Source organism: Podarcis erhardii, assembly GCF_964252035.2.
Source record: "Podarcis erhardii genome assembly, chromosome: 5".
Taxonomy (NCBI): Eukaryota; Metazoa; Chordata; class Lepidosauria; order Squamata; family Lacertidae; genus Podarcis; species Podarcis erhardii.
This window is the reverse complement of record NC_138509.1, coordinates 7,424,980-7,449,579: the sequence shown is the minus strand read 5'-3', so window position 1 is coordinate 7,449,579 and position 24,600 is coordinate 7,424,980. Positions and strand designations below refer to the sequence as shown.

The following is a 24,600-nucleotide window of genomic DNA, read 5'->3' as shown; positions in this document are numbered from 1 at the left end:
AGACTCCATTTCCTCAGGGTCTTGCGAAAGAACAATGATAAACAACAATTGACGAACCCCTTTTGCCGGTCCACAATAGAAAGTGTCCTCTCATATTGTATCACAGTGTGGTATGCTGGCCTGACAGCCACGGATAGAAAGTCTTTACAGAGGGTGGTGAAAACAGCCCATGATATAATGAGTCTGCTAGATGACATCACAAGGGATCGTTGCCTTAGGAGAGCGAGAAAAATTCTCAGGGATGGCTCACACCCCATCCAGCACCTCTTCAATCTTCTACCCTCGGGCAGGAGATCTAGAAGTATAATCAGCATTACCAACAGGCTAAAAAATAGCTTCTATCCATGGGCTGTTAGGCTGTTGAATGGAAAATAACATAGCACAATTGACTTGCGAGGTGGTGCGTTGTTCGATAAGAGATTGAGTGTTTGGGTGGGTGGGGGGAGGCTCGTTTAATTTCATTGTACAATGACAATAAAGGTATTATTATTAAATGTTTTTAGTAAAACTAGTTTAGTATCTTCAGGTAAGGATGCAGGTGGCGCTGTGGGTTAAACCACAGAGCCTAGGACTTGCCGATCAGAATGTCGGCGGTTCAAATCCCTGCGACAGGGTGTGCTCCCGTTTCTTGGTCCCTGCTCCTGCCAACCTAGCAGTTTGAAAGCACATCAAAGTGCAAGTAGATAAACAGGTACCGCTCTGGCGGGAAGGTAAACGGCATTTCCGTGCACTGCTCTGGTTCGCCAGAAGCGGCTTAGTCATGCTGGCCACATGAACCGGAAACTGTACACTGGCTCCCTCGGCCAGTAAAGCGAGATGAGTGCCGCAACCCCAGAGTCGGTCACAACTGGACCTAATGGTCAAGGGTCCCTTTACCTTTACCTTTTTATCTTCAGGCAACCTATGCATTTAACTGCAGGCTGGCATGCAGATACTAAGCAGGTGTAGCTTTGCCTCGCATGGAAATGAAGCGACCAGCTTCACCTGCTGAGTTTTTTTTTACTTTTAAGGTGCTGTCAGAGGCAGCAGAACAGGGGCTGCAAAAAAAATAAACCAAGGTGGTAATCCTAAGCATCAAAGTGTCCCTTGAGATGCTGCTGCCCATCTCTCCCTTGAGATATTGATTTGGCAGTGGTGGGTCAATACTTCACAAGGTGTTTTCACCATGCACAGTGTGGGGGATGCTGAAGGATTAATTTTGCAAAGAACATTTCAATCCCCTCTCATGGCAATACTAGTGTTCCCTGACACACAGATTGGGTATCACTGAAGTAGCAATCATTAGTTTTCTTGATTTAGTCAAATGCTTTTAGGAAAAAAGAAAATTGCCAGATAGCACTGTAACACAAAAACAGCACTCCAGACTTCGTAATGTTTCTTACAGCACAAAAATGCATGCTGCAATTTTTCAGGCAGCCCTACATACTTATTTTACTCATTTCGAAAGGAAAATGCATTAGGCAATAGTTCAGTTCCTGGAAATAGAACAAAGAGTAAGTATATATTCATATGAATTCCATGCATCACTCCTTTAAAATCACTTATGCATATATCTTTAATCGCGTGTAAAAGGCCCCTGGGATTAATTGGGATATTCAAGGTAAAACGAAAAGAAAAGAAAGAAATGCACTTCAAAGATGAGAGCCCTGCTCTTCTTTTTTTGCCAGTCATTTCTGGCACTTCATTTCTGTTGCCTTTGATAAATCCCTTATTGTTTGGTGAAGGATATGATGAAATCACATAGAGCTTTTATAAATCCTGTTCCAAAATTATGAGTTTCAGGCCTGTCTTAAGTGCCCAATTTGGTGACATTTGCTGGATGCGCCACCTCACATTAACACACTTTGCTTTTTTTACCTGCAGATTCTCTCACACAATTCATAGGATGCAAATGGAAAACGAGACTTTGACATTAGAGTTTTTCTCTTTTGGGGTGGGTGGAGGGCGTTTATACGTATCTTCAGGGACTAAACTGAGCACTCTCGCAAGTTGTTGACCAAGAATCAAATCTCCAGAAACAAAGCTATTTAAAATATTCCCTTTGTCATACAACTGTAAAAGCCCATTATGCATGAAGAACTAAATTTCTTTTCTCTGCCACATACATCTGCATGGAAAAAATAAAAACCAAACACCACACACCACACACCGCCAAGAGCGTTGATGTGTACTCTTCCATATATGGCCATCAGCTGAAGCCCCAAGCTTCACGTAGACAAGCTTCACGTAGACAAAATTTCCTTCGGTCATTAGCACAACTCATTCTCTGATGTTTCTATTTTTAATGCCTCAGAAGGAGAAACAACCTTCTTTCTTGGACGCCATTAAAACTTTACTGAGTCAGTCTGGTAATGGTTATAGATTGGGACGGGGGTTCATCTTTTTGAGCTATGGGGCCAGATCTTTATCTCCCATCATCCTGCAAGCCAACTTTTTAAAAGGTTAAGAGGAAGAACTTAAAAACAATATCATCAAAGTGCACTTAGACCAGGTAGTGAGCCTCTTCAGCTTCCAACCGTTCTGCAAAAGCCCAAGGGAAGATGCCATGAGTTACCTTCTCCTCTTGGGACTTATTCGGATCAAGAATTGCAGCCAGCTAGGAAAATGCTTAATGAAACAAACACACACGCCGCCATCTCCACCAGTTCTCTCTCAGCAATAAAGTAAGTTCCATGCAGCACCCACTGAGATTCTAAATGAATTATACAGTGCTCTACAAATGAGACAGAAAAACATAAGCTTGTTTTGCGGGAGAAGAAATTCTCCAATAAATAGGGGGACAGGTTTTGGAAGAGCTCTAAGCTTCTTCAGGAATAGCCTCTCAGCCTCCTCTTGCACGGTGGTTGAGACCAATCACTTCTTCAAAGAAGCAGTAAATAATAATAATAATAATAATAATAATAATAATAATAATAAAGTTTCTGTTACAAAATTGTACAAACATAAATCATAAAACAGGACATAAACCATAACATGACTGACAGAAAATATGAGTCACTGGGGGGTAAATATGAAACACTATTTCACAGTATATAATAATGAGGTTGATTACATAAATGTGCTTGTAAATATAAATTCCTTACTTCTCAGTTTGTCCATATCTGGAGTATATAAATTAAGCAAGACTAAAAACTGGGCTATGCAGATTGTCTGAGCTGTAATTTGAGATATCTTTTTCAAAGCTTCCTACCAAAATTGTTCTATTTGTGGACATTCCCACCACATACATTGGTATGTACCTGCAATTTGGCATCCTCTCCAGCATAAGAGGGAAAGATTGGGCTTTAGGCACCTTGGTGTTAAATACTATCCATGCACAAGGTGCTTTAGGCACCTTGGTGTTAAATACTATCCATGCACAATCCATGAACATTTAGTCAATGTTCCCTAGTAGTTGCTTTTGTCCATAAATTGTTCCATTTATCCACTTCAGTGTTTGAATCTCAATTTAATCCCCACCAGCTTTTTAGATTTTGTTGGGGGCAAAAGTGGTTCTCAATAAACGTTTTGGATAAAAGGGAAACTAATTCCTTAGTCATTATGCTATCTCCTATTACTATATTTTCATATTCTGTTAATTTTCTTGTAGCTTCATGTTTAATTTGTATTTTTGTAAGAAATGATCTCAAGTGATATCCTAATCACCATGAATTTTGATTATTTTCTAATTGACTCTCTGCTACCGTAAGAGGTTGTCCCTTGCGATAATAATATTTCAAATAATGTAACTGCTGTTCTTTCCACACATTTGCATTATAAGGTGTTTTATTTTATTTTGAAATAAAGGATGATGTTGTATCAGAATTATATGTGACAGTCCTGGGGCTAAAACCTTTGCCCATTTCCCCCATATTCTAAAGGATGTGAGCATATAGGTTAAAAAAAACCTACCTCTTTCATCCTTGTGAAATGGCGCTACAGCAACCCTTCTCAAATTTGCCTGACAGGTAGTTCAAAACGGTACTATTGTGTATGATGCTGGAGGCCTCTGAGAAGCCCAAGAATATTGGAAAGAACATACTCTCCCATCTTTCTCTCAGCAAAGGTCAACTTCCGTTCCAAAGCCAGAGCTGAAGCCAAGTTAAAATGGCTGTAAATAATCTGTCTCATCTAAGAGAACTTTGACCTAACCAGCCACTTATATTGAAGACAGGCCTATAATTACTTCAGTCTAAAGGTTAAAGGAACAGCTTGATTAGGGGTGACCACACAATGGCCTCATTCAGAAATTGTTGGGGGTTTTTTTAGTGTCCAACAGTAGAAAACAACAAATTATTTTGGAGTACAGGCAGGTAGGGGCAGCAGATGTTAAATATTTCATCAGCAGATGCTTGATAAACATGCCCCAGCATACTAACAGACAATCTTTGCTCCCTGAAGAGAGCTCTAGTTTTGAAGATTTATCATCCAGAAAAGCTTTACTTGCGTTGTGCATATGCAATGGTGGCACCTGATATATAGAGGCAATAAAAAACTGCCATCATGGAGTCTGCTCTAAAGCGGACTCTAGCCTATGTTCTTTGTTCTATGCTTTCTCCATTTGCATAATCTTGGCTTACTTGTTCATGATACAGCGGTACCTTGGTTCCCAAACGCCTTAGTTGTTGAACAAATCGGCTTCTGAATGCCGCAAACCCGGAAGTAAGTGTTCCAGCTTGCAAATTTGAACGCCCAACGCGGCTTATGATTGAGTGCAGGAAGCTCCTGCAGTCAATTGAAAGCCATGCCTTGGTTTTTGAACGGTTTCAGGACTCAAACGGACTCCTGGAACGGATTAAGTTCAAGAACCAAGGTACCACTACTAAGGACTTTGATGGGCTCAAGTCTGTTGGAAAGGGATAAAGGTAAACGTACCCCTGACAGTTAAGTCCAGTCATGAACGACTCTGGGGTTGCAGCGTTCATCTCGCTTTACAGGCCAAGGGAGCTGACATTTGTCCGCAGACAGTTTTTCTGGGTCATGTGGCCAGCATGACTAAGCCGCTTCTGTTGAAGCCAGAGAAGCGCATGGAAACACTGTTTACCTTCCCGCCGGAGTGGTACCTATTTTTCTACTTGCACTTTGACGTGCTTTTGAACTGCTAGGTGGGCAGGAGCTGGGACCGAGCATTTTGAAATACATCTGGATCTGCCAGCTGCCTAGATGGATCACAAAACGTACCCCCTCTACCTTTGTTTAGGGGTGCAGTGGTCTCGACTGAGCAGTCATACTCTAAACTGAGTAGAATACCCAAACATGTGATGGATCTAAAATATAACAGCGCAGCCTCATTGTTGTCATGGTGTTCAGCTATCGCCAAAATAAAAAGGTAAAGGGACCCCTGACCAATAGGTCCAGTTGTGACCGACTCTGGGGTTGCGGCGCTCATCTCGCTTTATTGACCGAGGGAGCTGGCATACAGCTTCCGGGTCATGTGGCCAGCATGACTAAGCCACTTCTGGCGAACCAGAGCAGCGCACGGAAATGCCGTTTACCTTCCCGCCGGAGGGGTACCTATTTATCTACTTACACTTTGACATGCTCTCGAACTGCTAGGTGGGCAGGAGCAGGGACTGAGCAACGGGAGCTCACCCAGTTGCGGGGATTCGAACCACTGACCTTCTGATTGGCAAGTCCTAGGCTCTGTGGTTTAACCCACAGCGCATCCCACATCCCTTATCACCAAAATAGAAGGGTCCTAATGTGGACACATAAACCCCACAAGCAACAAAAGCCTGAAGAACCCCAACGTTAACTTGGAGACCAACTCTATCAGTAAATATGCTTCTGCAGTTATGTCAATATACTTACAGAATTGTGAAGTTGCTCTAGAGCTCAGTGTTAGGCCCATGCACTCATTAAAGGTAGTCTGGTGAACGGGGAAATAAGTAAACATTATGGAAATCCTACAGCAACTCTTCCCCCTTCTGCCCTTCATCGATGCTGTGCTGAGAACTTAGGAGCACATACCTGAGACGGAATAGGACACCCTGTCTTGCCTAGGCAGGTCTCAGTTATTCATGCCAAGCTGTCCCCTTCCTGGAGGAACAAGTGTTTGACTGCCAACAAGCAGCAGCAACCCCAAAAATGATGTAGAGTTGGAATCAATCCTTTAGTCAAACTTGTTATAAAAAAGGCCCAGAATGGAGGATAGTCACTCTCAACAGCTCCTTCCCTTTCTTGGTGCAACTGATCCCCATCACCTAGTCTGCTTCACACGTACAATGTACCAGCGAAAGTAGCCCCTATTTTATCTTGCCCAGTTGTGACTCATCCTGGCTGGTACTTGGCTGCTGTCTACCAATCCATTCATTTGACTTTTTGCCCCAATTCTTCTCCAGCCTAGAACTGGATTTTTTTTTAAAAAAAATTTACTGTCCTCTCTCATAGGTACAACCCTCCACCATGTCGTCTTCTCCGCATTGACTGAAGGGAGAATAATATTCAAAAGACATGCTGCTCTTATGAAATGCATATGAATTATTTCTTACTGCATCCTCTTTCTTGTTATCTTTTAAAACCTGCCTATTTTGTAACCTGTAGACTTCATCTGTGCTCCTTGGTTAAAAGACCAAGCCTGTTACAGTTGCGAGATTTGACAGCTCATTTTTGACCATCCACCCAACCCCTAAATCTTGGTTTTGCAATTTTTGTTTCCTTGCTGTAATGCAGACAAATTCCAGTTGAATTCGAAAACAAACTGAGCACATAATTATTATTCTTTTCCACATGACAGGAATATACATTGTCACAATAAAGGATTCAAAGCTGTCAAACACAAAATCATGTTTACTGCAAACATCTAAAACATAAATTAGTTTGAGTGTTATATTTCAGGAGACACATACACAGCTATTTTCTGTATGAAGTATGCATTTAGGAAATAAACATTGCAATAAAAAATACTTCTTTGTGGTTGTGCTAATGTGATAGACTACAGTCCTAACCCCACTTACCTGGAAGTAAGCCCCATTGAACTGAATGGGACTTACTTCTGAGTAGACATGGGGTAGAACTTCAAGCATGGACAGCTTTCTGACAGGCCATTAGCTGATTAATTAACTTTGTCCTTAAGCTGCCACAAGGTTCTGTTGCTTTTGGTGCTAAAGACTAACAGAGTTAGCCTCCGGAAATTCATTAACCTTGAAATGCAATGCACAGAGAAAGTAATTCATTTGTATATATCTGTTCATGCTAAGACATGAATGTCTATTGTGCGCAATTATATACAGTATATAAAAATGTGTATATTTCTGCACTAATGGCCAATGGAAGTAAAGAGAAACTTGAGCAAATAAACCAATTGCTGCAGAATGGAAAATACCAGACAGAAGTGTGAATGAATGTCAGAACCAACTGAGCCACTTTTGTCTATCCTTACTCATGACTGGTCACAAGAGTGATTCTAGCTTGGCCTTCTTGATGATATAGAGTCCAATTAAGGAATGTCTCTTCATTCCCTAGAAGCTCTTCACATTCTCTGTAAAACATTCTTTCTTACCACATAAAACAAATATGCATCAGTGTCACTGCAACATAGTGACATAAGTGGAAATCAGTGCAATTAAATCTAGATGCTATTATTGTTTTAACAAGAAAAATATATCATTAATTAGCTCTGGGAATGCTCTGTCAACTTTTGATAGTGTAATTAGTTCAGTGTACACACTGGAGAGACAATGTGATATTTCAAAATGCAAGTTCAGGATAGTTCATTCCCGCTTAAATATGCCCCCCCACAAAGGGCATTTCCTCCCTGTTCCATAAAGGGGGTGGAGTGAGGACTATTTCATGTACGGCAACAGAAGAACATGCTGTTTCCATACTCTGCTGTATTGAACTTTGCTGAATTCCAAAGAATTGAACTAGGGTCAGTGGCTAGTGGATACACGATCTATATAGTTGTGGATAGTGGATACACAATCTATATTAGATTCTTCTGACAATTGAGTCTCAATGTTTTCAGACTAACCGTTAAAGTTGGAGATTATCGCTGACTCTCAATAGCCATATGTTTTCTTCTGTTTGAAACAAGTAAACCATGCATATCAATGTGTCGTTTCCACTGAGGTAAACAGAATATTGAATTTCATAGAATCATAGAAATGTAGAAGAATTGGAAGTGACCTCAAATATCATCGTCCAACCCCGCTGCAATGCAGGAATCTCAGCTCAAGCATTCATGACAGATGGCCACCCAAACTCTGCTTTAAATCCTCCAAGGCAGGAGAGTTCATCACCTCCTGAGAGAATCCCTTCCACTGTCAAACAGCTCTTACTGTCAGAAATTTTTTCCTGATGTTTAGTTTGAATCTCCTTTCTTGGAGCTTGAAGCCATTGGTTCGGGTCCTAGCCTCTGGAGCAGGTGAAAACAAGCTTCCTCCATCTTCCCTTTGACAGCCCTTGAGATACTTGAAGATGGCCTCATCTCTTCCCTCAGTCTCCTCTTTTCCAGGCTAAACATGCCCAACTCCCTCAACTGAATTGATTTCCAGACCCTTGATCATCTTGGTTGCCCTCCTCTGCACACATTCTAGCTAGTCAATATCCTTCCTAAATTGTGGTGCCCAGAACTGGCCACAGCATTCCAGGTGTGGTCTGACCAAGGCAGAATAGAGTGAGACTATTACTTCCCTTAATCGGGACACTAGACTTCTGCTGATGCAGCCTAGACTAGCATTAGCTTGTTTGCTTCTGTGTTACACTGTTGACTCATGCTCAGCTTGTGGTCTACTAAGACCCTTAGATCTTTTTCACATGTACTCCAGGTGTCCCCCATCTTATATTTGTGCAGCTAGTTATTCCTGCCTACCTGCAGAACCTTTCAACTGGTGTCCCTACTGAAATTCATATTGTTACTTTGGGCCCAATTCTCCAATCCGTTAAGGTAATTTAGAATCTGGGGCATTAGCAATCCCTCCTCGTTTGCTGTCACCTGCGAATTTGATAAGCATCCCCTCAATTCCTTTATGCAATTTCTTTAGAAAGACACGCAAGTTTCAGTAAAAGCTACCTTCACAGGTACCTTCACAGCTTTAACATGAAAAAACTTCTAGGGGGGACACTTTTCTCTCTTTTGGTATGTGTTGACTTTTTTTTTTTTTTTTTTTTGGAAAAAGCAACACAAAAATCAGTGGCTCTATATGGCAGAATCTCATGTCCTCAACTAAATGTTCTTCAGGCCTGCCACAAAGATGGCCAGAGACACATTTAGGTGTGCCTGACCGGTTCGGTCACACTGGGAGCGGAACCTTGTTAGTGCCACAAGGGATGCCCCAACTATGATTTAAAATGGAGCACGAGAGGTGGGGGGCACCCAATTCTGGCACTGCCCAGGGTGCCACTGAAATATGAGACCCCAAGATCCGCCACTGAGATGGCAACCCCCATATCTGATTGCCTTCTTTCCCTTTAATGCCTAGTTCTCGGTTCAGTGTGATCCCCCACCTTAATTCTGTTACTGTCTGTAGAGTGTCACCACATTGCCACTTGCCCAGAAGAGCTAATCTCTCACCACCACCTTCTCACTTTCTTGCTGAGAAAGGTTTTCTCTGGTGGCGGCAGCACAAGAGCATTTGACAATTCTTACGTTTACTGAATATTATTATCTGGAGCATTTCTGTCCTACCAATCACAAAGTGTATTTTAAGACGCTTGCTGTGCAAGAACTGGATAATCTCAGAAACCATGCTTTTGAATCCTCCCATTCCTGCAGTGAATTGCTCTTTCTTTACCCGAGTCATTCTAGAGTGATTTTGCACACCTCATAATGGGACTGAAAACTGGATACACTATTACAATGTATAATCAGGTGATAATTTTGCCATGTGCAAAAACTTATGGTGATGAAAGTGGGAGCGGGAGATGTGAGGGAGTCCAAAGAAGTTATGAAACTATGTTATGATATATGTTATATTGTTTATTGTTTTTTCATTTGTATTTTAAAAAAATCTGAATAAATATTTATTTAAAAAAAAGATAATTTTGCCATGTGATCAGCTATAATGTATAGTAGATATATAAATAAACAGGGGTTTATTGATTAACAATTCCAGAGAAGGTTATAGCCTTCAACAGGGGATTGTTAACAATTGTGGTATGATTTTGTAATCACAGCAGTTGCAACAACCTGCTGGGCAGGTCCTGACATCAGATAAAGATATTTTTTTTAATGTCAGACTTTCTAATGCTAGTAGTGATCTAGGCTTTATTATATATGTATATTGAGATTTTTAACTGAAATATTTTAATTTGTGTACAGTGATCTGAGTTATGGTGACCATATGGTGAAGGCTCAGATAACTGAGTTGTTAATAAGACCAAGAGCACTTAGTAATGGGGGGCGGGGGGGCGGAATACTGTTCGACACCCCATTGACTGTTGGCACCATGCAGCAACTACTGAATTAGCAATTGGAAGAGTTCAGAGATGTATAAAATGGTTAATGAAAATGGATCAGAGAAAGATGAGGCTAACGAAGACACAGACCCTTTGGAGAATAATATTGGTGGAGAACTGCCAGAACAGGAGAGTGGAATAGTAAGGCAGTAGATATGGAAGTGAGAGCTGGACCATCAAGAAGGCTGATCGCTGAAGAATTGATGCTTTTGAATTATGGTGCTGGAGAAGACTCTTGAGAGTCCCATGGACTGCAAGAAGATCAAACCTATCCATTCTGAAGGAAATCAGCCCTGAGTGCTCACTGGAAGGACAGATCCTGAAGCTGAGGCTCCAATACTTTGGCCACCTCATGAGAAGAGAAGACTCCCTGGAAAAGACCCTGATGCTGGAAAAGATGGGGGGCACAAGGAGAAGGGGACGACAGAGGACGAGATGGCTGGACAGTGTTCTCGAAGCTACCAGCATGAGTTTGATCAAACTGCGGGAGGCAGTGGAAGACAGGAGTGCCTGACGTGCTCTGGTCCATGGGGTCACGAAGAGTCGGACACGACTAAACGACTAAACAACAACAAGATGCTGAAATGGGGAGGACCTCCACACAGGTGTCTGGAGGAGTGAAAGTTAAACAGTGGAGTTATGTTGTTGGAGGAGAATAAGAAATATTCTGATCTGGCAGAGGCAGAGCTGAGAAAGAAAGGATTCGGTGTACAATTTGGAGTGAATTTAGAGGGGAAAGCTACCAAGCCACTGGCAATACTTCTGGAAAAAGAATGGAAGTGTAAGAACTTTCTTCTAAATTAGGATAGAAAAATGGAACAACAGGAAATGGGAATGGAATATATGGGACTGGGTGCAAATTAAAACAATAAGTAAATACAATAAGTAAATAACTATGGATTACTGCTTTAATATATGACCACAGCAAAGAGACACATGTGTGAATAAAGATGAAGGATTTATTGGAGGTAAATTTGTTATGTTGGACTGGAAGAAAACTACTGTTGAGATTTATTGAGAAATTTTCTGCACAGCACTACTCACTATAGCTCTTGCTCAATGTTGCCCTGAAATTGAAGCTCAGTGAGCGTACAGCAGGCATAGGCAAACTCTGGCCGTCCAGATGTTTGGGACTACAATTCCCATCATCCCTGACCATTGGTCCTGTTATCTAGGGATGATGGGAATTGTAGTCCCAAACATCTGGACGGCCAGAGTTTGCCTATGCCTGGCATACAGGGATTCTGCTGATACAACTTTCAGCCAGGCTTCACAAATGTGAAGTCCCCATTTGTAAGAACCGTTGTTATCCTGCAGCAAGATATTTGCAGCAGATGCAACTGCAGAAGCCTATAAAATATTTCTGCAATCATATAAGCTGTGGCAGCTGAGGTTAAATCCCCCACATGTAGAATCGAAAAAGGACCTCTTCATGAGAGCAAAGAAATATCCCCGAATCAGAACCAAATGGGGCTATGAGTGAAACTGAATGGGGTGTTTAACTGGGACGCCATTTTGATCCACACCTAATGGCGAGTGAGAGTAAATGAGGCCAGTGCATTATGAGAAAGGGACAAATATCTTCCCTACCATGCGTCTGAATCTTCTGAAAACTAAATTCATTGCCAAATACTTGCTCCTGGGTTTGATGAGCCTTTGGCAGGGGTTTCCATGGCAGCCACCCCTCCAAGAAGCATTTATGGTACTAGCCGTTCATTTTCATCTGCCTCACAGAGGGTTGGGGGAAAACAGCAATAGATGCTCCTTGCTGGCTACTGTTCATTCACCTGCTCTTTATTCCATACAAATACAGTGGTACCTCAGGTTACATACGCTCATAGCTGTCAACCGTCCCTTATTTGGTGGGAAAGTTCCTCATCCCAGCGCTGTGTCCCGCTGCTGTCCCTTATTGATGATGTCCCTTAAATTTCCTGGGTTTCAAATGATGCATCTCCTCTCCCTTCCTCCCTGCCGGCCAGGGAGGAGGGAGGCTCCAACTGTGTTGCTTGGCTGCGTTGCTCACCCAATGAGGAGTCTAAGAACGACTGGGGGGGTGGAGCTTGCATGCTTTGTACCGATCAAATCAGCCGCATTGCCTGGGGATTCGCCTTTGCTCAGCGCTTCCCAGCAGAGAGGTGGCAGTGGTTTTCCTTGCTGCATCCCCTTTGCCGGGTTGCTACGCTATGGGAACCACCGCGTGAGGCTTCATTTGGCTGCTGGTTGACTAAAATCCCTTATTTTGGCTGCTGATCCCTTATTTTCGAGGCTGCTGGTCCCTTATTTTCAAATCTGTAAGTTGACAGCTATGCATACGCTTCAGGTTACACACTCCGCTAACCCAGAAATATTACCTCGGGTTAAGAACTTTGCTTCAGGATGAGAACAGAAATCGTGCAGCAGCGGCGCAGCGGCAGCAGCAGGAGGCCCCATTAGCTAAAGTGGTGCTTCAGGTTAAGAACAGTTTCAGGTTAAGAACGGACCTCCGGAACGAATTAAGTTCTTAACCCAAGGTACCACTGTATAACAATGGTTAGCAATGGGAAGAAGTAGTCACTGCTGCTCATTTGGCTGCCCTCTCCAGTACCCCTCCTTAGTATCTCCACTTGCTTGCCCATTCAAGCAGATGATCAGAGTTACGGTAAAGTCTGTCGTTTAGCTTTGCGGCTACCTGCCCTCTACATCTGTCTGCTGGAGGAATGTGACCACGTTACACTAATTCTTAATCCTGATTGAACCCAGACGGTAGATTCCACATTTTTTCTCAAGGAAAATATTTTACAGTTGAACAGAGCTCTCATTCCTTGGCTTGAGTTCCTGGAGCAGACATTGGGAACAACAACAACAACAACCTATTTCTGAATCCCTTTCTAAAATTACTCAGTTTAGTGTCTGTTAAGTTACTTTCTCCAAGTTGGAAATGTCAATCAAGATGCACAACGTGAGGCTTAGGACTAATTTATTTTCTCGTGAATCCTGCAAATTCTTAAACGGGGATGGAAATGCCGCTGAGGGATTGTTCATCATGATAACAACATCCCTCACAGGGCCACTGTACAATGTCCTTGTGAAGAATAGTACACAATCACATTCATGCTCCTCATTTCTGTCTCCATTTCAGTACAGTGGTACCTCGCAAGACGAATGCCTCGTAAGACGAAAAATTCGCAAAACGAAAGAGTTTTTCGTTTTTTGAGTTGCTTCGCAAGATGGATTTCCCTATGGGCTTGCTTCGCAAGACGAAAACATCTTGCAAGTTTGTTTCCTTTGTCTTGCAAGTTTGTTTCCTTTTTCTTAAAACAGTGCATTCAGGGGGTGCAGTTGCGACTTGACTTCAAGGATCAACTCATAGCAGGCAGTGTGGTAGCCCTTTTTGAGGTTTTTGAAGACTTTGGCATTTTTGAAGCTTTTCCAAAGTCCGTGCTTCGCAAGACGAAAAAATCGCAAGACGAAAAAACTCGTGGAACGAATTAATTTCGTCTTGCGAGGCACCACTGTATGTCAGCTATGTCTGTAGCAACTCAAGAAGCTAATTGCGTGTCAAGGTCTTCCAATCCACCCCCCAAATGATTCACATTTCACACATAATTTTTGTTTAAGGTTTTTGGCATAATTTTGGCCACAACTTTATTAAAATACATAAATGTGAGTGGTTGCTTAGGCATTGGTTATGACTATCTGTCCCCACGCCCAGGGACAGAACTGACTTCCGGATTCCAGCGAAAGCCAGTAAGGGAAAACAATATTGGGGAGAGCATGGGGCCGGGCACCAGACCCTCACCCCCCCCATGCTCACTGGGGCTTGCACGGCCCTAAGCCCCCTTCAGGGGTATGGATGAAAGAATGGTAAGCTCCTGGATTCCTTTAACGCAGCAGCATTGGAGGGGCAGGCACAGCCAATCCATGCCCCTCAACCAACCAAACCATAAACCAATGCAACCTTCCAAGTTGTGACGATTTGCTACGCAGTAGGCAAAAACCAAATGGCACCAGCCAATCAGCCAAGTGGACAAAATTCCTACCAGGCCCCTGCCCCAAGAGCAGGCAACCCCATGACAGGCATAGCAAGGTCAACCAAGATCCTTAAAATTAGGGAGGGTGGGCGGGTGATCCGATGCATACAGAAAAACAGCCCAGTCAGAGCTGGGTGACTTCATTTTATAACCTTTGGTCCAACCCCCGAAATGGCAACACCAAAATTTGCCCAACAACCCAACTGCGAAATCACTAGAGATGGTCATCCAGACTAACCTGCCCAGCAACAGAGGGGTGGCCTTCCAGACCCCACCGCAGCACATGCTCTCTATTAAGGAGAACACGCTTTCATGTAAAACAAAGGGGGAAAGTTAATGTGCAGCTCTCAGAACACCTCATGAACTTGTGGCCCTCCATTTTCTAGGCTTGGTCTGCACTTTCTGTGTCCTAGCACTTTTTTTTTGGGGGGGGGGGGGTCCAGCCACTTTCCCCAGGAAAACCCGATCTTTACTGGAGCAAACGGCAATTTGAGTTTGCCGCAAACTGTCATTTGTTCTGATTCAGCAGTAAAGAGGGGGCTTTTCTTGCTGGAGGAAAAAAAAAAGAGTTCTTGGTCAGAGATCTGGGAAGCCTGGACTTTTGCCTAGAAACACAGACCAAATGGAAGTGTGGGTGAGCCCTGCATCGGGTTTTCTTACTGGCCTAAGCCAATGGAGCACTTGCCGCTCTGAAATCAACAGGTTGCCTTCAGAATTTACCTCAGGGAATGAAATCTGAACATGTTCACACCGAGCTTCAGTTTATGCTGGATGGAGCCTGGACACTCAAATGCAATAATGCTTTAAAAATGCTAGGCCCAATCCTGATGTTCTAATTCAGGAAAGCCAAGGAAGCCAAGTGTTACGGTACAGAAAATATGCAAAGTAAATAAATAAAAATGAACTACTTTATTGAACTAGACTCATTTTTCTTTTTCTTTTTACAACTTTAATACTGGGGGAAGAGTGATCCCTTGCTTTCCATCCCTGATCCAAGGGAAGGTAAAATATATTATTATTATTATTATTATTATTATTATTATTATTATTATTATTAATTTGTACCCTGCCCATCTGGCTGGGCTTCCCCAGCCACTCTGGGCGGCTTCCTACAATGATTAAAAATACATTAAAATGTCACACATTAAAAACTTCCCTGAACAGGTAGGCAATCAGAGTACAGTGGTACCTCGGGTTACAGACACTTCAGGTTACACATTTTGGGGTTGTGCACCATGCCGAACCCAGAAGTACTGGAACGGGTTACTTCCGGGTTTTGGTGCTCACGCTCGCGCATGCACAGAAGCGGTGAATCGCGACCCGCACGTACGCAGATGCGGCACTGCGGGTTGCAAACGTGGCTCCTGCACGGATCACGTTCGCAATCCGAGGTTCCACTGTAGTCCTCAAGGGGGGAAAATCATTAAATTCTTGGATACACTATTTTAGGATATGTGAAGTAGAAGAACCCTGCAGGATCAGACCAAAGGCTCATTAGGCAGCATCCTGTAACTAACAGTGGCCAGCTGGATGCCCACAGGCAGACGTGAAGGAAACAATTGAGGACAAGAGTCCTCCTGCACGATTTGCTGCTCAGCAATTGGTATGCACAGGTCTACTTCTCAACAATGGACTGTATCAGTTCTAAGGTAAAGGGGACCCCTGACCATTAGGTCCAGTCGTGACCGACTCTGGGGTTGCGGTGCTCATCTTGCTTTATTGGCCAAGTGAGCCGGAATACAGCTTCTGGGTAGTGTGACAAGGCCGCTTCTGGCGAACCAGAGCAGCGCACAGAAATGCCATTTACCTTTCCGCCAGAGTGGTACCTATTTATCTACTTGCACTTTGACGTGCTTTTGAACTGCTAGGTTGGCAGGAGCTGGGACCCAGCAACGGGAGCTCACCCCGTCGCGGGGATTCGAACCACCGACCTTCGGATCAGCAAGTCCTAGGCTCTGTGGTTTAACCCACAGTGCCGCCCACGTCCCGTATCAGTTCTATCTATGTATTTAATCTAATCCCGTGGTTCCCCACATGGGGCACAATTTGATTTTTAAGGGGGGCAATTTGGAAGCTTGTTTAGACCATGTGAATGGCCTTTTAGGCTTCCTCCACATGAGTAGGAGCTCACTTTTTGAATAATAAGAATTATATGTCACGGGGGGTAGGGGAGGCATCAGGGTTTTGGTGGGACATGGCCCAAAAAAGGTTGGGGAACCACTGATCTAATCACCTTTAAAGCCATCTGAGGCAGTGACTGTCTTTAATTCTTACGCTAGTGGATGCTTGTAAGAATATTATACTTATGCATCGTTTACTATGTTATAATTCCATATTTATGAATAAATAATTATGGGTTTTGAAAAAGAAGAATCCCAATGATAAAATAACTCACACGCAATATGGTGAGGACTCTCATCGAAGCCTTTTCGGATCACTTTTTAAAAAAAGAACTTGTCATCATCTGTTTTCAGGTGCATGTAATTATTTTTAATTATTCACTGTTTGTTCCACTGCTTAACCTTAGGCATTCATTATAAATGTTCCAGCCTTTTCAGCTTCCTTTTGAAATACTAGCACCTTTAGGGCATTGTTAGAGTGATAAATCAACCTTGTGTATCTGTTCCACTCCTGACAAGCTCTTTCCCCCACTTTCAATCTAACAGATAAAATATTTACTGCATCGTGGAGACCTCGATGGCAAAATGTGTCATGCTCAGAAACACTACTACAACAGAATAAAAACCTCTAATAACTGCAACATAATCCCCAGGAGATAAATTATTGATTTTGTGGAACACGCCTTTATAAGTATGGTGAGAAAACCAAAACCAAACCAAAATGCCGAATGCTTGGGTTGACATATTCCCATTGTGAGCACAAAGGTCCCCTTGTATACCACATGAGAAATGACTCGACTTCCCATATTGCATAAACAGCATAAACACATAGCTTTCATAGTATGTTTCTGAGCACAATTCAAAGTGTTGGTGCTGACCTTTAAAGCCCTAAACGGCCTCGGTCCAGTAAACCTGAAGGAGCGTCTCCACCCCCATCATTCAGCCCAGACACTGGGATTCAGCGCCAAGGGCCTTCTGGAGGTTCCTTCGCTGCAAGAAGCCAAGTTACAGGGAACCAGGCACAGGGCCTTCTCGGTAGTGGCACCCACCCTGTGGAATGCCCGCCCACCAGATGTCAAAGAGAACAACAACTACCAGACATTTAGAAGACATCTGAAGGCAGCCCTGTTTAGGGAAGCTTTTAATGTTTAACAGACCATTGTATTTCAATATTTTGTTGGAAGCTGCCCAGAGTGGCCAGATGGGTGGGGTATAAATAATAAATAAATTATTATTATTATTATTATTATTATTATTATTATTATTATTATTATTATTATTTCAAATTGCCTGTAATGCCACTGCAGAACATAAGGACTTGGGGGCTTTGCTTTTGGCCACCGCCAGGCTTGAAGTCACATGGTTTCCATTTATAACATCTATAACCAAAAATAGTGTATTATATAAACCTCCAATGACTCACACATCAAACTCCCCTCCCCTCTAACAGATTCTCCTTTTGCCTGGCCTTGACATGTTTGAGACTGTTCCCTTTCCCCAACCATTTGATCCTATCCCTCTTTTGCCTCGAATCGTAGAATTGTACAGTCCAGTCATCCAGTCTGGAATCTCAGCTAAAGCATCCATGATAGGTGGACATCCAAACTCTGCTTAAAAACCTCCAAGGAAGGAGAGTCCACCATCTCCCAAGGGAGTCCATTCCACTATCAGAAAGTTATTCCTGGTGTTGAGCCAGAACCTCCTTTCTTGTAAGTGGCTTGAACCCCACCCTCCAGAGCTGGAGAAAAAACAAGCTTGCTCTATCCTTCACATGACAGCCTTTTAGATATTTGAAGATGTCTATCATATCTCCTCTCTTTTGCAGGCTAAACATCCAACTTTTTATGGGTTTTGATCTGATTTCATTCTAATGTAAATTCTGAGCCACTCCTCCATATTTATTAATATAGAAGAAGAAGAAGAAGAAGAAGAAGAAGAAGAAGAAGAAGAAGAAGATATAAACAACCTCTGTACTTCACTCAGTCACAGCTACAGTTATGGCTTTTTATTCTCCTTTGATTTGGTACATTCTCAAAAATCAATAAACCTGTACCATATTTATTCAAGTCTCATGTGCCATTGAATCTAATGCGCACCTCAGTTTCCAGAACCTTGAAACCAAAAAAAGTATTTGCTGGCGAATGTAAATGTGTAATCAAATCTAAAGCGCACATTACTTTTCACAACCTAATTTGGCCAAAAAAGGTGAGCATTAGATTTGAGTAAATATGGTATTTTTAAAAAAGGAAGCTTTAAAAATCACACATTAGACATTAGACAAGTGCATAGCAATTCATTTGAATATTCTAATGGAGGGGGGCTCCATTAATGGTGAGTTCAAGAATCCATCAGACTCCAGCATTAGCATCTATTATCACCCATATTTATCTTTCTCTCTTCTCTCTCTTTCTCCCTCCACAAAGGGGAAAACAGCAGTAAGTACTGGCAACAAACTCTCTTCGGTACACAAGTTTTTTTGTGTGTCTATATATAAATATATATCGGTGAAAATTAAAGGAAAACGCTAGTTTCTGGTACTAGCTTTCCTATGGGAGCTACACCATTGAACAAGCCCAAACACAGTTTTGACCAAAGCAAAGTCCACACAAAAGGTTAACACAATGCATACATCTGTCCTACAATCTCCCCTTAACAAAGCAGAGCAAGGGTCGTGCAAAGCGAATCTCTGATGAATATGGATATTGTTAAAACTTTCCTAACTTGGCAGCTTTATCAAACGGACAAAACATCCGCTTTGTAGAAGACAGAAAGCTTATCCGTATCCTCATTATCCTGTCAGGGTTTATGCATGCATGACAGGCACCGATATTAATGGAAACAATTATCCCAATGCATACATTTTAATGTGCCATGATAGTCTGGGCAATGGAAGAACTAATATTATCATCTACAGTCTTTGCTCAGTTGCAGTTCCTTGCCTTTTATGGGGAAACCTCAGCCGGGTGAGAAAGTCATGCTCATTTTGGGATGAAAGCTGCATTACTAGAATATGGAGAATTATTACTCCAAAGCAGTTATGAAACGCAGCATTATAGTAACTTAATTTATGACACTATGAAGTGCACTGTGGTTTTTGTCGGGTTGTGTAAAACCCTCCTGCAAGAAATTGAACACATCTTTGAAACTGTTTTGGCTTCTGCTGGAATTCAGATGGTTTGTCTCAGTATGGTAAACTTTGATGAACTGGGTGGGTGGAGAAAACCCCTTGAGAAATTCTGGTTGCATTGAAACTTAGTGCTTCTCTTGAAGATTGTTAGATATAGGAGACTAACCAGCCTATTGGGCTTTACTATCCAGCAGGGCCAGATTTAGATTTGATGAGGCCCTAAGCAACCGAAGTTAATGGGGCCCTTTATATGTCCAGCTGTCCTTTGTCAACAATAAATTATTTTCAATGGGAAAGCACGCCTTGGTTTTGGAACGCTTTGCTTTTGGAACAGACTTCTGGAATGGATTAAGTTTGAGAACAAAGGTACCACTGTATATAAAAATGAGCAAACCAGTGATATTTTAGGGAGCAGGCTAGCAGGCAGGGCCCATTACTTACATCATAGGAGCCTACACAACACACAAAACACTGTTGCTGTATGTAGGTTTTATTTTATTTGTTTTTTAATCTTATATTTTGGAAATGTACATTCAGTTTTCTTTTCCTTTAATCCCCCCCCCAAGAAAGTAGGGCCCTAAACTATAGCTTGTTTAGCTTATACATAAATCCAGCACTGTCATCAAGGCAAGCTCTAAAAGTAAAGGGACCCCTGACCATTAGGTCCAGTCGCGGACGACTCTGGGGTTGTGGCGCTCATCTCGCTTTATTGGCCGAGGGAGCGGGCGTTTGTCCGCAGACAGTTTTTCTGGGTCATGTGGCCAGCATGACTAAGCCGCTTCTGGCGAACCAGAGCAGCGCATGGAAACGCCGTTTATCTTCCCACCGGAGCAGTACCTATTTATGTACTTGCACTTGATGTGCTTTCGAACTGCTAGGTTGGCAGGAGCTGGGACCGAGCAACAGGGGCTCACCCAGTCGCAGGGATTTGAACCGCCAACCTTCTGATCAGCAAGTCCTAGGCTCTGTGGTTTAGACCACAGTGTCACGCGCGTTCCTAGGCAAGCTCCAGGAAGAGGCAAATTGCCTCAGTCAGGATGGGTGGCAAATAAGTATCCCATAAGCCCTGCACTTATTTTCCTCACTTGCCACTGCCTATGCCTGCCCTGCCAGCTCCTATGGCTCTCCAGAGCAATACCGTCTTCCTCCTTTCCTCCGCTGCCGCCATGACCATGGCTCCTTCTTTCCCCAACCCGCCACCTTACTCATTCATTGTTTTGCCACTCCTAATGCTGCGGCTTGGCTCACTGTGCCACTGCCTCACTCTGAGAACATGTTGCGGTGTCTTTCCTCAAAGAAAGGCATTCTGGGTAAGGTGGTCAAAGGGAGTGCCTGTGCTGCTGTGATTTTGCCATCGTAGTTAGAAATTCTTTTTTAAATTTAGCTGTTTAACTATTAACTTTTATAAAAAAAACTAAAAAATAAACTTCAGCTGCCACGACAATGCCACAGTGGCATCGAAACTCTCATGGTCCACCTTGCCCAGAACACCTTGCTCTGAGGAAAGAGCCCAGGCATTCCTTTAAAAATTTGGGGCGGGGGAGGGCTGGGCTCCCAGGAGTTGGCACCCCTGCTCTGGGCTATTCAGCTGACCTCCTATTGGTACAGACCTACCTCTTCTGCTTCCTGAATATGAGGGAAACCAGAAGGTACGCCTGTGATATCCCTACCAGCAGAAAGTCTCAAAATGAGCGAAGCCAGCCTAGAATCTGCTGGATTCTCTTACAGCCAACACTGGATGGCATCTGCCTGTCTCCCTACCTTCTCCTACTGCCACCATAAATGGTCGGGTTGCTGGTGTGGCAGTGACTGTCCCACTCTGCAGAGTCTAGGCAGTGGCAGCAGAAGTACTGAATTGTCCAAAGCTGTTTGTTAACCAAGCAATTCACTTGAAATAAATATCAGTCAATGTGTATCTTATGAAAACGAGTCTTTTTTAATACTTAAGGATCAGTCATTAAAAAAACACTGCCATCCATCAATGGAAAATTATCTGTTTCATTTTCAATTGTAGGAACACAACAAAATCAAAATAGCACCCTACCTACCACCCCAAAATAAGCAAGAACTTGTCTTTTGGAGCAAAACCCGGTTTATTCAACCAAGGCTTTAATCAGTTAAAGGTTATGGCCCTAAGAAAAACATAATATGCATGTTGAAAAGAAATGGAAGGCAAAAATACAGTAAAAAATCAAATCAAATCAAAACTTTATTGCAGTCCAAAGACCCACAAAACAATTTCAAAACTAGATACAGTTAAAACAACCAGACAGACAGATGGAAGAAACCAAGGCAGTCATTTTGTTTTACAGTAAAACTGAAATGTCATACCTCATCTTGACATGTTTTTTTGCATTTTTCGGTTTGGGATTTCTTCTGTAGCAATTTGGTTTCATATTCTGGTCTGGGATGTTCCTAAAGAAAAATGTAAAAATGTGGTGCAAATTTAACATCAGAAGATTTGTAGATAATCAAATGGAATAAAAGCACATCGATACACGATTCAGTAGATCACAATTAAAAAACACACCAATCAGATAAGAAACACTTATCTGGTTACACTGTAACACTGATATGGTTATCAAAATGGAAAAAGAAGTCTAACCTTTACTAGTTCCTTGGGACGTTTTTGGCAGTGGAGAGGAAGGGAGAACACATTTAGAACCAACATCTTGCAATACTTACTAAATAAACAATTGAATTAAAATAGTCACACTGGACCTTATAACTGGTTTTGAAATAAGATGCGGCATTTGCACGTCGAGGTCCCCAAGACACCCCCCCCCAAATAAAAACACAATGACACTTAATTTTTGTTTAAGGTTTTTGGCATAATTTTGGCCACAACTTTATTCAAATTACAGCAATGTGAGTGGTTGCTTAGGCACTGGTAGCACTAACTGCCCCCGCACGGGGACAGCTCTGACATTTGCACCCCCCGCGAAGTCAGCAAGGGTAAGTCACCTGGGGAGAGAGACGGGACTGGGAATCATGCCTCACCTCTCCCCAGATGCTCCCAGGGGCTTGCGTGGCCCTAGCCCCTTGCCAGGGGGTTTCGGACAAAAGCATGGGGAGCCCCTAGTTCCTTTAACGGAAAACCCTTGAAGCAGCAGCATTTTGGAGGGGCAGGCACAGCCAAATCCATACCCCTCCACCAACCAATTCCCAAACCAATGCCTAACCGCAACCTTACAAGTTGTGACGATTTGCTACGCAGTAGGCAAAAAACCAAGTGGCACACACTAATCAGCCAAATGGACAAAATTCCTACCAGGCCCCTGCCCCAAAGCAGACGACCCCATGACAGGCATAGCAAGGTCAAGCAAACAGCCTAACATTAAGGAAGGGAGGGCGGGTGATCCGAAGCACGCAGCGAAAAGAGGAAGTTCCTCGCTGCGAGCATTGTATTTAACAAATAGGGCTGTCAATCAACAAATGGCAACATATAAATTTCCCCAGTAACAGCCCGCCCCTCCTTAAAAGAATGGCCAAACCTTTTGCCTAGCAACAGTGAGGTGTCTCGTCAGCCCCAACCGCAACACGTGCTCTCCATGAGGGAGAACACACTTTGCCTGTTGTCTGTTTCAAATGAATATATATTGATGAGACCTACACAACTCATGAACCAAATCAAATCCTGTCCGGCAAATGTATATTTTATTTATTTATTTATTATATTTCAATCTCACTCAAACAATTATCTCTCGGAGCAACAAATACAGTGGTGCCTCGCAAGACGAAATTAATTCGTTCCGCGAGTTGTTTTGTCTTGCGATTTTTTCGTCTTGCGGAGCACAGATTCCCTGGGTATTAACGGTTGTAAGAAAAAGGAAACAAACTCGCAAGACATTTTCGTCTTGCGAAGCAAGCCCATAGGGAAAATCGTCTTGCGAAGCAACTAAAAAAACGAAAAACCCTTTCGTCTTGCGCGTTTTTCGTCTTACGAGGCATTCGTCTTGCGAGGTACCACTGTATCAAGTAGAAAACTATAGTGGCAGGCACTGTTCACAAACGAAAATGAGGCACAAGCCCTGTCCTGAGGCTTACAAACTAAAATGACAATGAGCAGGAGGAAATGAGGGAGATCAGTCAGACAGTGCTAGAACAGAGCAGTGAGTTGTAAACAGGATTGTATAACCAGTTCAGGAAGGCTCATACTTCCTTCCTGGTGTTCTTGCTTGAATAGAAGCGGTGCAGCTTCGCATCAGACCTTGTTCCTGTAGCTGGTGGCCGAAACCAGAGTGTCCTTTGCCTGACAAGTTCTCTGATCCTGTGCAAACCGACACAGGCAGCAAAAACAGGAGACTAGTCAAGCAACAGATGGGCTATTCATGGGCTCAGCTTAGTGGACCAGCTTTCTTTTTAAATACAAAGCATCTGAAGCAATTACATCATTTGGGGTGTCATTGTGCATAGCTGTCAACCGTCCCTTATTTGGCGGGAAACTCCCTTATCCCAGTGCCGTGTCCCGCTGCTGTCCCTTATTGATGATGTCCCTTAAATTTCCCAGGTTTCATGCTCGCCCGGCTCGGGAGGGAAGCAGCTGTTTGGGGTCCTCCGCCACAAGAGAGAGCGCGCGCTGACGCTGTCGTCCTGGCGCAAGGAGTTCCATCGGCCCTTCTCCGCCCTAGAGAGGGGGGAGGGAGAGAGACTCCAGCACGCAAGCCCGGAGGCAGCAGTGGTGGTGGCAGCTGAGGAGGCAGCCTGAGGGAGGAGGAAGAGGAGGGGATGGGGAGGGATGGAGAAGGGCGGCGCTTCAGCGGCCACCACGGCGCCACAACCACCTCATGCCGGATTGACAGCATCTGTCAATCCTACCAATGTAAGTAACTCTTTACAGTAGCAAAATCCCTTATGTTGGCTGCTGTTCCCTTATTTTCGAGGCTGCTGGTCCCTTATTTTCAAATCTGTAAGTTGACAGCTATGGTCATTGTTTTTTTTTTTTTGTTTTTTTTTTTGTAGAATA

At 43.1% G+C, this 24,600-nt stretch overlaps 1 protein-coding gene across 1 annotated transcript in view; it reads right to left on the bottom strand.

Moving 5' to 3' along the window:
• The window catches only part of ANO2 (anoctamin 2), a 137,986-nt gene that overhangs the window by 44,905 nt on the left and 68,481 nt on the right, over positions 1-24,600 (bottom strand). The window contains exon 13 of the mRNA XM_081860946.1: positions 21,966-22,049. Coding sequence (XP_081717072.1) covers positions 21,966-22,049 — 84 coding nt within the window. The remainder of the gene's footprint in view (positions 1-21,965; positions 22,050-24,600) is intronic.